Here is a 14,360-nt window from a genome sequence, read left to right on the forward strand (position 1 = left end):
CTCGGTTGATTCCTCCAGAACTTCCGACGAACGTCCGGACTTCCGACGAACTCTCAAACTCCCAACATAATCACGTCATTGACTCCGGGACTTTATTTTGCTTTATGCTTTGCTATCGTAGTTAATCCTGCACATGTAAAAACACACTTCGGTCTAGACAATTAATACAAAGTATTAATCAAGTTGTCCAGCATGTCATTGGTCCCTCGACGCTTCGTCCGATTCTTCGACACATCGTCCTCTATTGTGGCCTATTGCCCAATCGGCCAGTTGACTTCGTAGCTCCGATATCGTTGGCGCAATATCCGCTCTTCTTGGTCCGATGCCCGAATCCACGGCCCAAAGCCTTCTGTTGATATATCAATTGATCCACCGGCCCAATGTCCAATCTTCTGACATATCCCTCCGGTCCAACATGATTTTTCCTGTTTTAATTATCTCATCATGATCGAAGCATCCTGCATCACTCAAAACACAGATTAAAACATAAACACATATCGATTAGTTTCATCATCAAATTCCGAGATTCAATAATCTCCCCCTTTTTTATGATGACAACTAATCGATGACGGAGTTAACTAAACTCCCCCTATCAATATGTCATATTGATAGAAACTCTTAGATTCAAAAATCCAAGCAACATGTCATCATAAACTTATGCATGTCATGTCATATCATCATACTTCTCCCCCTTTATTGTCAACAAAAAGGAGAAGTTCCGCTTTCTAGTGTTTAAGCATACAAGTTCTAATCATTACATGATAAACATAATCTCCATTTTTATCATCATGCAATTTTGCTATCATGATAGATATGCAAGGTAGTAAGATAGCATGTTCTACTTCATATAAGCTAGCAAATTAGAGATGTGCAAATTTAGCATGTTTTGCTTCTTGAGATAGGCAAGATAGCACTTTTGCTTCTTTTGAGATAGCAGTTCTTTGCTTCTTTTTAGATCACAAGCTAGCAATTCTAGCAAATTTTACATCATGCAAGGTAGCAAATTTTTTGTGATGTTCAAGATAGCTATTTTTGCCTCTTCTTGAAATTTCAAGTTAGCAATTCTTGGTGATGTTCAAGATAGCAATTTCTTTCTTCTCTTTTGGAAGTGCTATTTTTTTTTTCTTCCTTTGCAAAGTTTGAGCTAGCAATTTTACTTCCGTTGCAAAGTACAAGTTAGCATGTTTTACTCCCCCTTTGTCATTGTCAAAAAGAAGGGAAGACTACAATTTTATATCTCTTTATCCTTTTATACCAATTTCTAAATCATGACAAAGGTAAGTATCAATCTTATTTATACATCATTATATTTTCAATTTAAAACATGCATAATTTCAAAACCTTATATTTCATTTTTCATGCACGATACCGAAAAATAAATCAATCATCATTATGAGCATATCATACATGATACTAAGACATTAAAAAATTTAATTATTTATCAACATTTTGATAATAAATCAATCATCATACATGATACTCATAAGCTAGCAAATTTTATATCATTTTAGAGCATCAAAACAATATCATGAGTATTTCATGTATAATTTTATTTCATCATATTCATCATTTAAAGCATTCATGATACACATCATATGCATCACATATATCATCACAATAAAAAGCATAAGTATTGCATGCATCATTTCAAATCATAAATATTTTAAATCATTATGGTATTAATTTGTCAAATTGCTTCCTAAGGCATCAACATATGTGGTCCCAACTGTTTCATCATCTCATTGCCCTCTAAAATAACATCTATTTTTTATTGGGATGTCTATTATGTCACAAAGAGATCTATCCGTAATGGATATGTGATGTCCTAGAAAATAGGAAACACCCTTTCTTCTTCATCTATATGTAGATTATTGTAAAACAACCTAACAAGTCTAGGGTAGATGGGTTCACTTATTTATAGGATTGGGAGGAGATCTAGATTTACAAACCATTGAATTGACTCTAAATCATTTAGTTCATCTAAATCAACATACTTTCCCTTATAAACATTTCTAAATTCTATGGAAGCAAATTTTTGGGTATATAGATTTGAATCAAAAAGTGTAGAATCAAAGTTTTCTTCTAATCTCCTCTTCCCTTTGTCCCTAGAGGATCTTCTAGAACCCATAAATACTGCTATTTAGGAAGATAAATAATGAGCAAGAGTGGATGATACAAAACAAAAATCAAAAGACCTATTAGAGAATACCTTAGTTGAGATCTTCAAGAGGATGAAGGATTGATTCTTGATCTTGCAGGAAATAGGCAGTTTTGGGTAGCTAAAGGAGAGGAATGGAGTTAGAGGAGAGTTTAGAGCTGCAAGGAGAAGAAAATGAGTTGGGGTCGGTTCTACCACCAGCCCTAGCTCGGGTTTAAAAGGGGCAGGTTGCGGGCGGTGCAACCGCCTACCACCCGTGACAGCCGGTGATTCTACCGCCAGCTGGGTGGTGCCACCACCTATAGGCAGTCAACACTGCTTTTAAGGGTGTGTGGGCTGATATGGGTGTTTTCAATTTGAAGGGAGTGTTGGTTTATGAAGCATACAACCCTAATTACATAATCATGTAAAAATTCACATCACAAGATGAGAAAATTTATCGTTCATGATCAATCTTGTGAAATGCATACTCTACTCAAATGTCATATAGAGCTTATATGTCTTCAATATGTTCATGACTTACATTATACAAAATTTGTATGCAAACTTAGCTTACAATACGTAAGTTCATGATCTTGTGAGATATAGTTGGATCCGGAAAAATTGAGGAAGGAATGTATCCGATGAATTCGAAAAATCCAAAGGATGTGTGAAGGGGAATTCATGCATAAGAGTTTATAGATTTCAAAATTTGAGGGATTAACTTAAGTGTTTATCACGCAAGATTGCATCATTAACGTATGGTATATTAGTATTATTTTGTAATTGATTCTATTTATCCTCTTTTTGTCATTTTAGCTAGAGAGTGTAATGAGTCATTTTAAATCTCTAGTCAAAAACCTTGAGCACCCAAAAAGCAAGATATCATCTCTTGCTCCTAGCTTGTGATGGTATACATTTCTAAAAAGGATGATTTTTAGGTACCCATTTAATCTTGGATGCCTCAAAAACTGATCTAAATTGTTTGTCATGTTGCATGAAATTTATCATGGTTCCTTTAAGAACCCAAATCAATTTGTTCGGACTAACTTTCTTGAATGGACAATGATAAGTTCTATGTCCATATTTGCAACAAAAGTTGCATTTGCTTTGGTGTAAAACATGCAAGATAGGACCTTTAATGAAGGTGGTTGGATTTTGGTGAGGACCTCTCACAAATCCAATTCCACTTCATTTAGGAACGCGACCCTTATTTGTAAGGATCATATTCAAAGACTTGCTACCAACCTCGAATTTCTTCAAGATGTTCTTAAGTAGAAGTTATCCTTTTGGAGAGTTTCTAGATCATGACATTTCATACATGGAGCTAAACTATCATTATGTTCGGTTTTTAATTTATCAAAATTATTAATAAGAATATCATGCTCATTTTTTAATAATTTATATTTTCTACTAATTCATCAAACAAGTCATGGAAAGCATTTAACAATTCATCAAATGATAAATCTGCATCAATTAAATTCATTACCTCCTCTTTGATGACCATTAGGGAGTAATGAGCAACTTGCTCGATGTTCGACTCCTCTTCTTCGGACACGCTTGAGTTATCCCACGTTGCTTTAAGCGCCTTCTTCTTTGGTGTTCTCTTCTTAGCTTGGGGCAATCACTTTTGTAGTGTCCCGGCTTCTTGCATTTGTAGCAAATAACTTAGTTCTTTTTTAGTTCAAGTTTATTTTTAGTGTCATTTTTAATTTTGTTTCTTTTAATGATTTTTTAAATTTCATTGTTAGAAGTGTCAAGTCATCGTCAAAGTCCTCATCACTTGAGTTTTCTCTCAAGTGGCCTTCTAGAGTTCTAAGTGTCATATCCTTCCTGTTCTTTAGAAGGATGTCTTCTTACTCTTCATGAGCTTTGCAAGTCATTTCGTAAGTCATTAATGACCCGATTAATTTTTTAAGAGGGAAGTTGTTTAAATCTTTAGCCTCTTGAATAGTAGTGACTTTAGGGTCCCAACTCTTTGGAAGGGATCTTAGAATTTTATTGACGAGCTTAAAATCTGAAAAACTTTTACCGAGTCCTTTTAGACCATTAACGATATCCGTGAAACGGGTGTACATGTCGCCTATGGTCTCGCTTGGTTTCATTCGAAAAAGTTCATAAGAATGTACTAAAAGATTAATTTTTGACTCTTTCACTCTACTTATGCCTTCGTGAGTCAATTTGAATGCATGCCAAATATCAAATGCAGTTTCACAAATCAAAACACGATTGAACTCATTTTTATCAAGCGTACAAAATAAGGCATTCATAGTTTTCCCAACATATAGATTATCTCAAATAATTTACCAATTGATTTTTTCGTCAAAATCCAAGATTCAAGTAATAGTTGAAGGCACGACATGTACTATTGAGTTACGTTTCTGAGTCATACCAATTATATTTTTTAAGATACTTAAATAATAAATTTATTTTTTATTCAATAGTAAGCAACTCAAACCTTTGATATATATATATATATATATATAATAATAATAATAATAATAATAATAAAACAACTAAGACCCACATGAATCTCAAACAATTTGAATGCAAAGACTGAAAAACATCTTGAGCTGATATAGTTCATAAAATAGTGCCCAAACAACTTAAAAGACATTTGCATCAGTGATTCAAATATATTGTCCCTAAACCTATCTCAGTAAAACAAGAGTGATATGAATGAGAGTTTTTGTAAAAATAAGATTTATAAAGATAAAAGTTGAGAAGAAATTAGAGAAAAAATTAGAGAAGAATAATGAGACAGACCTAGAAGGATTTATGTATCTTCTACGTACTAAAAGCCCAAGTGAAGACCAAATCTCGAAGAAGTAAATTGATTATGAGTAGGAGATGACTCCCATAATCAAAGTAAATCTTTAATAGTTTTTATATGAGAAATAAATGTTGTTGAAGTAGGGCATTTGAGTTTGTTATTTTTTATTTGCAATAGTAAAATTGATAATAACACATTAAATTTTTTTATTTATAGTCAAATATCATGCACTTATGTATATTTTTTACCTTTGAACTTCTACTTATATCCCAAAAATTTGATCCTAAAAAAATATTTCTAATATGTGATATATTATTTTTGATCAAAATCTAAAAATAATACATAAAATAGCAGGATTTTAAAGAAAATTTAAAATTTATTAGACGATATATTTGAATCAGATCTACATGGACATATTTCAGTATTTTTCTATTTTAAATTTATTTAACTTTTTTGAATTATTCAGTTCCTACATAGAAACGAAAGAAAAAAAAAAAAATACAAACTGTTCTCTATGCAACTGACACGTAGATAAAAGACGTCGTGAATAATGAAAATACCTAAATATTCCATTAGTATCCGACGGCTTGGAGTTTCCTGATGTCGCGCGTTTTTAAGCGCACACTAACCCATACGGTCATCTGACAAAATGGTGGGTGGAAATATCAGTACCCCTTTAAAACCCTAGGGGAAAACAGCTCAGCCCCCGGGAGACACAGAGAAGCAATGGGGTGGAAGGCGGCTGAGAAGATAATCAAGCATTGGAAGATCCTCAGAGGCGACAACGTGATCTAAAAACCGTTTTTTCCGCTCAAATCGGTGTGTTTTTTGGTGAAATATATGAATTTTGAGGGTGATCTTTTGCAGGTAATGATCATAAGAGGGAAGGATAAGGGCGAGACGGGCATTATCAAGCGCGTCATCCGATCCCAGAATCGGGTCATCGTCGAAGGGAAGAATCTGGTCCGTTCTCTTTAATGTACAGTGATTACTTTGCTGAATTGGTTCTTGGATTTTCTTTGTTTGAGATTGACTTTTCTATGTTGGTGTCTAGCTTAGGATATGGCATCGGCACTGATTTCCTTAAAAATCTTTCGGATTTGGTACTGTAGCTGAAGATGATCAAACTTGATGTTTTTTGGAGGTTTTTCTTTTTTATTTTTTTGTTTATTCTGGTAGAACTTTGATGCAGTGTTGGGGTAAAAATTTGACTTTTTTTTTTTTCGTGTTAAGCCTTCGTTTGTTTGATTACCAAAATATCTAATTTTTTATCTACTTCTGTACTTTCCAGAGAGTTCATTGAATGTTGGAGTTATGCTATCAAAGAACTTTCGCAATTATGTCCAATCATGCGCACAAACCTCATCAATTTATGGTGATTATATAAAGTGCATATTTGGTGTCTGCCTATTTGTTCTGTTTGTAAGTTTGTTGCAAGATTTATTTAATACAGTTGTCTTACTCTATTCAGTTGAAGAGTTCTTTATTGCAAACTCAATATCTTGTAATTCCCACTATTTTTGAAATAGGTGCTTTTGCCTTTGTGAATTTTCTACCAGCCTTGCCTTTTCTCTGATGATGTTTTTTTTTTAACTTTTTGAAACTTTCCTGACACTATCAAAAAATTTTATCAATAAAGACCAAACCTTTGAAGGTTAACCAATCCTTTTTTTTTTTTGCATAACTTATGGTTCTGGAAGTGTTTTATAGGTGATTCATATAATTTTCTGTTTTTCATTGTTCTGATTATAGTTCCTCAGGTTTATTGTTCTCTTATTAAATTTAAACTAGGATGACTCAAGTTTGATCTTCAATACAAGTTCAATCAGTTCTCTTTCATGATCGAAGTTAGCATATGTTATTCTTTTCAGGTGAAGAAGCACATCAAGCAAGGGCAAGGACATGAAGGTGGAATCTTTTCCATTGAATCTCCCCTTCATGTTTCAAATGTCCAAGTTCTTGATCCAGCTACTGGGTATGATTTCTCCAAAATTTTCTCTCATCAACTTGTTTTAGTTTTTGAATCCTCAAATTTGGTTGTCATGTGCAAGTAAAATATGCCTCATGCAGGAAACCATGTAAAATTGGGTACAAATATCTGGAAGATGGATCTAAGGTAAGAGTCTCTAGAGGATTAGCAGCATCTGGAACCGTAATTCCTCGCCCAGAGATACTAAAAGAAAGGAGAAAACCAAGACCAAACATTGGTATGTTTAGCTGTTTGACTTCATTGCTGATTTGCTGGCTTCATTCCAACTAAAGTTTAGTCATCTATTATATTAATATCTTGTTACATCTAGCCATGTGAAAAATGTAATTTGGTGTCTCTTTTGTACATTGGTGTCTTTTTGTCCTCAAGTTAGTTTCCACTTCCAGCCTGCTCATGATGTGTTCTGATCATTATTATTATTGTTGAGTTACACAATCAAACTTTCAGATCTTAGAACCAGGAAACTGATATAAAGTTGTTGATTCCAAGTTGTTGTATTATAGTGGTAAACCAATCAAGGTCTAAGTACTGCCCGTCCCGATCGGTATGGGTTGGTATTTACCAGTTCTGCAGGCAACTGGGACATGGTCCAGATGATTCTGCTTGGTTCAATCTGGTATGGGCTAACTGCTTGGTAAGATAAATGGACTGGTTTCAAATGGTACCATGTGATAACCTCATCGCATGGCACCCATATCTTCTTTTAGAATAATGACCACTCATTGTTGCCCTGTCTCTTTTTCTCTCTTTTTTCCTTCTCCTTCCTGCATTGCCATTGCCATCTCCTTGTCACACAGCCATTGCCTCTTCCTCCCCACTGCATGGCTTCCTTGGGCCTCTTGCTCCACTCCCTCCTCCTCTTCCATCCCATATTCTTCCTCCCCTCGTCCCTCGCGTCTTCCTTCTCCTCCAACCAAACTTGTTCTGGTCAGTCATGAGGGCTTACCAATACACGATTCACCCAATCATATTGGTACATACCCGTATGTCCATGAGCAAAAATGACAGGAGACCGAGATTTGAAACTTAGAAACCAGGATCCTTAGTTTTAGCCTAAAGTATTTGTTGTCAATTCATCCAAAAGCCTTTCTTGCTTTGTTCTCAATCTTTTCTTTAAGTGCCTCTCATATTGATTGAGAGCCTTTTTCTCGTACCTTATGTAAAATTTTTTAAGACACTCGCCTTTGAAAGTTAATGCAAGATCAAAGCAAATGAAACAATTGCTTCCTCTATTTTGAAGTTGTTTGGTTGAGAGATAACAATTTGATAGCTCCATAGTGTTTTTTTGAGGTAAATTGCTCTAGATCAAAAAAGGATATAAGTAGGGTCAATTGATGCAACCTGACCCTTGCAAGCAAAGAAGTGATGCCCATGACTTGGAACTCTGTATATTTAAATTGCAAAGGAGCAACCATACCTTGGCATCCTGCCCATCCTTTTACCAAACAAGTCAGATGAAGATAACATATTAGTGACTTGAATTTCTAGTATTCAAGATGCTCAACTGTATCTTTTTGGAAAAAAAAATGTTGGGTAGCATTAAGTTGTGAGAATTTAGACAACTCATGGTATAAAGATTGCCTTGTTCCCAAGCCCAAAAGTCTAGCCTGTTAGTTAACCACACATATTGTGAGTTTCCTCTAGAGATATACAAGATTTCGGGATATTACACGGATAGATAAGAAGCAAATAATAAGCTATAGACCTTTATCAAAGTATAGATAACATATAAGTCAATTAAGAAAACACATACCACAAAATATAAAATAATCTCAAAGTATAATACGGTCTTGAAGTTTGAAACTTGTAAAATATTGACTAGTCAACTATTTAAAGCTCTATACTTATTGAATTGATTTCATGAAAATCTTGAAACGTTGAAGTTTTGAAACCATCAACATGCAACTAAAGAAGCATGCTTTTAAATTTTCATTGTATTTCGATGTTATCCACCTCTAAGAAATATAGAGTATTTGAAACTAGTGTTTTCAAAAGGTGCTTGGGCGATGGCCCAGGTGCTCGGGCAAAGCGAGGTGAGACCCAAGCGCCTTGCAAAACCTTATGGTATACTGTTAACAATATATTAACAGTATACTGTTAATTGTATACTAGTAGCAATATTTTTTTATTTATTAGATTAATAATATATTATTTTGATTTTAATATTGCTAATTTTTATTTATTTGAAATTATTGTTATTGTTTTGAATTTTGAGATTTTTTGTTAATGTGATATTGTGATTTTGTAATTTTTTTAATTTAATATTATATTTTTATTTAAATATAATTATATTATATATTTTTTATATTTTAGTGGCTCGCTTCGCTCAGGCGAGCGCCTAATGCCTCGGGCGTTTTTGGACCTTGGCGTCTTTTGGCGCATAGCGCTTTTTAAATCACTCCTCCAAATTATAGTCGTTACTCGACTACAAAAAAAAAATAAAGAACACTTTTTTAACATAACAAATCATTAACCCTAATTTCAATTTATAATCAAAGACATGTTTGTAACTTTCCCTTGCCATGATCCATACACAATATGACTATATTATCGGAGGACTCAAAATTATCTTTGAATAGTTGGCCCTCCATGATAGCCTTGGTTGTAGCAGTACTTTTTGGCAGGAGGGTTTGTAACATTCCTTAGCGCTTGCAATAGATTTGATCGGGTCCTAAGACTATGCCTATATTGAATAAACAGGATTTGGGTAACATGCTGTAAGAAAATTGATTTCGTCAATATTATAACTTACAAAGATTGATTATTCATATTATAAATGATTATCGATTTAAATATACCTGCATTATGAATGCCTTGGTCCACATAGTCTTCGGCCTTACGTTCGATGATCTGTAAATACTAATTAACTTTCAATTTATCATGCAATGCTTTCTTTACCTCATGGTTGTAAGCAAAATATGTCTCAGGTTAAGCATCCATGGACACTTCTTTATGTAGACCTTATGGTTTTAAGCAACATATAGTGGTTTTTACTGTTATGATTTCATTTACAGACTCCCAAAATCTAGATGATAGAAATGTCTTCTCTACCTTTTTTTCTACCAGATGATTTTAAATAGTGAGAATCTGATCATTCCAGTGATGTGACCATTACCTTTAGATTGTGTTTCTTTTGCTGAATGGACTTTAGGGCAATAAAGTTTATTGCAAATCGAGTGACGTTGGGTCGAAGTATCTCTCCATTTGTATACTTTTGGTATTAATGAGTGCACCAAATGATGGTTGTGGATAACCTTTGTTACAGATTGTGCCCTTGCCAAACACATTCTAGCCGATGCTAACTCCCTAATATCTTTCATCATTAGGTCAATGCAGTGAGCATTGACCATTTCTCCAACATGCAGGCCACGGGGAGGAGGTGTTATTACTGAATGTTGATATTGTTTCATTTGGTTTAATTGATCCAAATAGCTTGTAATTGACTCGTAATCAACTCAACCAAGGCTCAATCCAATCTGATTTGAATCAGGTAGGCCAGGTGTCTAGGCCCAACATCTAGGCTTAGATGTTGACGGGGTGGGGAGTGCTCTATCCGTCTCCATCCCATATCTGTTTTGATAATAGAAAATACCCCAATCCTCGTTTATTTGCCCCAGTGGGGTGAGGCTTCGTAGGTATCCATACCCGTGGGCATAATTGACACCTTCAACCAACTTCCACTAATAAATTTCTTTTCAACAGGTGAAAACTAATCACCCTTTTACAACATTCCCTTTTATACTTAATCCTTTTTAGAAAAATCTCACATCCTACTATTTCTACTATTTAGAACGATAAATTAACTCAACAAGGTGATTAGAGGAGACTTAAACAAGGTTCAAAGAGAGAGTTCAACACTTTGCAAACTCAAGGATGGACCACCAGTCAAGTTCAAATAAATTATTTATAGCCCCAAAAGCCTCAAAAGTGGAGCTAAAATAGTTAAATTTTTGTGATTTCGGCATATTGGTGGAACTACCACCAACTATTGTTGCCATAGGTGGGGTACCATTGCCCCAATAGTTGACAAAGTGCCGACAACGCTTGTCGATTGTACCATCACCCCTGGCATGTGTTTGGTCTTGTAAAGGCCCAAGTTCGATCCAATTTAAAGCTGAATGACTGTCATAAGTTGACACAATAAGCATAATAAGCAGGCTCTTTCTAGCCCAATAATAGTCCAATTTGGCTCGAAATGACTTCGACCAAGACGTTGACACAACAACTGCTCTTACGATACATTGTCAAATCTTTTGGCACATCATCCAAACTTTTATCCCATCATCAGATCTTCTAATATATCGCCCTATTCTTGAGCGTAATATCCAATTTTTGACATGTCAACCAATCCTCCGGTATAATATCTAATTTTTGGCACATTGACTATCCTCCAGTACAATATTCGATTTTCGACCCATTGACCAATCTTTTGGCTCAATGTTTGATCTTTTGGCAGTCCGGATCCATAGTCGAAATATTTCTATCAAGTATCTCAACAATGCATTAGTTCCTAAAATTCAAATTGATTTTTTTATAAATATCCAGGATTCAACAATTTATATCTGCAGTCTTCACTGTGACTATTGTTGCCTTGTGTGTTTGAGTTGAAGAAAACTAATCTCAATGCAAATTTTGGAGGCTGTCGCCTATATACTGCTGTTGTTGTCCATGATTTGTTGTTCATCTGCTGAGCTATAAAACACATCAGGGTGCACGATATAACTGAACATGGCTCATCAACAACGGATAGAAATACGACTATGTCGGACACTAAAGGTGTTCTACCACACTTGCGTCATCCATGATGGTCCTCACCTTGCCATATCACCTTGATGAATAGTATGTCTCAATGACTTTCCTTCAATACAAACAGAAATGTGCATCATGGAAGTAATGCTAAGCTTGTTCATATTGTGTATAATTATAGCATCATCGTTACAACAGTAGCAACATAGTATATATGGGTTATTGAGTTATACAGAGTTCAGATGAGAGATATCAAAGAGAAGTAACATAAACTAAAGATGATATCCATGGAGCTATGAATATATATTACACATATGACTTGTACACTGATGAAATCAACATATGAGGCACATAATATTATCATGATCATATGATAGATACCAAGAGATCTATAATGTTTAGCTAGAGATAAGTTTTGGTCAGAACAATAAGTGTGAAGTCAATTCTTATCCTTGACTGCAAGAGATCTATTGACTGCAAAAAGCGTTGTGAGGTCAATTCTTATCCTCAAATTCTAGTATATCCTTATTGGAGTATCATATTTAATAAGACTTAATGTGAAAAAAAAGATCTGTAATCTTTACTGAAATTGGTGACACTTGTCCTGATGGGTGGTACACATCACAAGATGGTGATTTTGGGAGATGGACTTTTATGAGCATTGTAAGATTCTTTGTTTCCTGCAGTATTCCATGAATACAGAGCTTATTTCCAATATGTTGCTTCTTCTCTGGTAACTGAATTGCATATTTTCTAAATCTGTTATGCTGCGAAGTTAAACTAAACTTTCACGGTTGTCATGCTGCAAGGTTTGACTAACTCTAGAATTTGTTGAAACAAAGGTTGTTTGAGACTCCAAGTACTCTAGCATGAAGATCTAACTGATCTCATTTTTATTGATATATTTCCTAAACGTGCTCTTTTTTAGTTGAACACATATTTTAAAGTAGATGATAAATCAGCAGAATTCAAGCACAAGGGAGTTTGCTACACAAGAGGGCAAGGTTAGATGATACACAATGAAGAGAGGGGACTGAGGGGAAAGGCCAGGATGACAAACAATCATGAATGGTATTAGTCACTAGGTCATAATCTGTCCAGAAAATTTCAAAACGGAACTCGTAAAGGGAAAGAAAATTGAACACATATATTAAAGTTGTTTCTTGCCGGTGTATTTGTCCAGAAAATTGAACACACTTTTTGCATGCTAGCCATTGATCTGCTTGGTTATCTTTTTTTGTAGGGCTAGTTATTTTTAATTAGTTGAAGTTATCTGTTTTTACAATATTCAGGGTTTCAAAGCCATAAGATATTCCAATTTTATATTATATTCTGATGCTCCTGAATTGAGATTGCCTCTTGATGTGTTCTATCTTCTCTTGAATTTAATATCTATATATTTTTAGTTAATTTTATAACTGTTGTCCTGGTTCAACCTCTATCTGCAGTTTGCTTCTATTTCTTTGTTTTTTTTGTTAGTTGTGCTGCTGCTGCTGCTATTGCACACCAGACAGCATTAACTTATTTGGCTTCTCGTTTTGCAGTTGGCCCCAAGGATACACCAATTGACCTTGTACTAGACAAAACATACGATGCTAAAACTGGAATAGGCATGCCTGATCTTTAAAGTCCCCCAACAAGCCTTCAAGATTTTGGCAGGATCAAATGACGAAGGCAATATCATTGGGAGAAGTTCCTGCTACTGTGATGTCTAAAATCTTCAATGGAACTTAAGGATAGTACTTTTCATGTACTACCTGCAGCTTATATGCCAGCATGTTCACTTTGACATGTGGTCTTAACTTTGATACATAATTTAAATAATTGGTGTACCATTGAGCCAACGCTATTTTGGAGTATTTAGTTTTCATTTTTAGGCGGTGCTAATTACTCTCTCTAAGAAATCGCGTTTCCTCGATGTGCACTGTCGTTAACAAGCAATGTGGTAGATGTAAGAATAAAACTATAATGTGGAAATCATAATGATAGGATTGAAATTAAAAGTATCATAGATTAAGGATAGGTCTTAACTACCTTTAGATGTCATGATCAAATGGGGTATCTCCGACAATCTGCTTCGGATGGTATGAATCATTGTACCAACGATCTGAAGAAAAGAAGTTGGATTTTTTTCCTTTCTTTCTACTTTTCATAGGTTCAATTATCTGCGTGCGTTGACTTATCAAGAAATGAGATATCAGATTTTTGTTGTTATTTGATGATTAGATCCTTAAAAGATCATCTTATTATATATACGAGAGCTAGGGTTTGAGAAGAGATAATTAGGAGAATTTTTCATATCAAGATTATTTTTCTTTCAATTGGTCGATCGATAATAATCTTAATCTGAATCCAATTAGATTTTTATTTATTTTATCTTAAATTAATTGAGTTATAAAATCTTATATTATATTATTTTATTATAATTACATTTTAAAATTAAAAAAAAAAAGATTTTACATGTGTACGTGATTTTTACAAAACAAGATAATAAACTTAATAAATATAATAATATAATAATAAGTTTGATTAACTATGTGAGTCATAATGTTTGTATTTCATTAACGATTAAATTTCCTTTCATGTACCATAAAACTATTATTCTTTCTTAACACAATCTAAAATGACCATATAATGTCTTATTAAGATACTCATATAATCATATTAACCATAATATATATATATATATGTATATATATATATATGTATATGTA

At 34.1% G+C, this 14,360-nt stretch overlaps 1 protein-coding gene across 1 annotated transcript; it reads left to right on the plus strand.

Moving 5' to 3' along the window:
• Positions 1–5,547: 5,547 nt before the first annotated feature.
• Positions 5,548–13,490, plus strand: LOC135678133 (uncharacterized). Its single transcript, XM_065190577.1, has 5 exons — positions 5,548–5,696; positions 5,778–5,873; positions 6,782–6,885; positions 6,981–7,117; positions 13,191–13,490. Exons 1-5 carry the CDS (start codon positions 5,637–5,639, stop codon positions 13,271–13,273), a joined length of 480 nt encoding a protein of 159 aa, XP_065046649.1. The 5' UTR covers positions 5,548–5,636; the 3' UTR covers positions 13,274–13,490.
• The last annotated feature ends 870 nt before the right edge of the window (positions 13,491–14,360 follow it).

The sequence above is a fragment of the Musa acuminata genome, chromosome BXJ1-1 (genome assembly GCF_036884655.1).
Source record: "Musa acuminata AAA Group cultivar baxijiao chromosome BXJ1-1, Cavendish_Baxijiao_AAA, whole genome shotgun sequence".
Classification (NCBI taxonomy): domain Eukaryota; kingdom Viridiplantae; phylum Streptophyta; class Magnoliopsida; order Zingiberales; family Musaceae; genus Musa; species Musa acuminata.

Coding starts and splice junctions, on each gene's coding strand:
- LOC135678133 (XM_065190577.1), top strand. CDS start 5,637: ATGGGGTGGAAGGCGGCTGAGAAGATAATCAAGCATTGGAAGATCCTC. Junction 5,697..5,777: donor AGATCCTCAGAGGCGACAAC/GTGATCTAAAAA, acceptor GATCTTTTGCAG/GTAATGATCATAAGAGGGAA. Junction 7,118..13,190: donor AAAACCAAGACCAAACATTG/GTATGTTTAGCT, acceptor CTCGTTTTGCAG/TTGGCCCCAAGGATACACCA.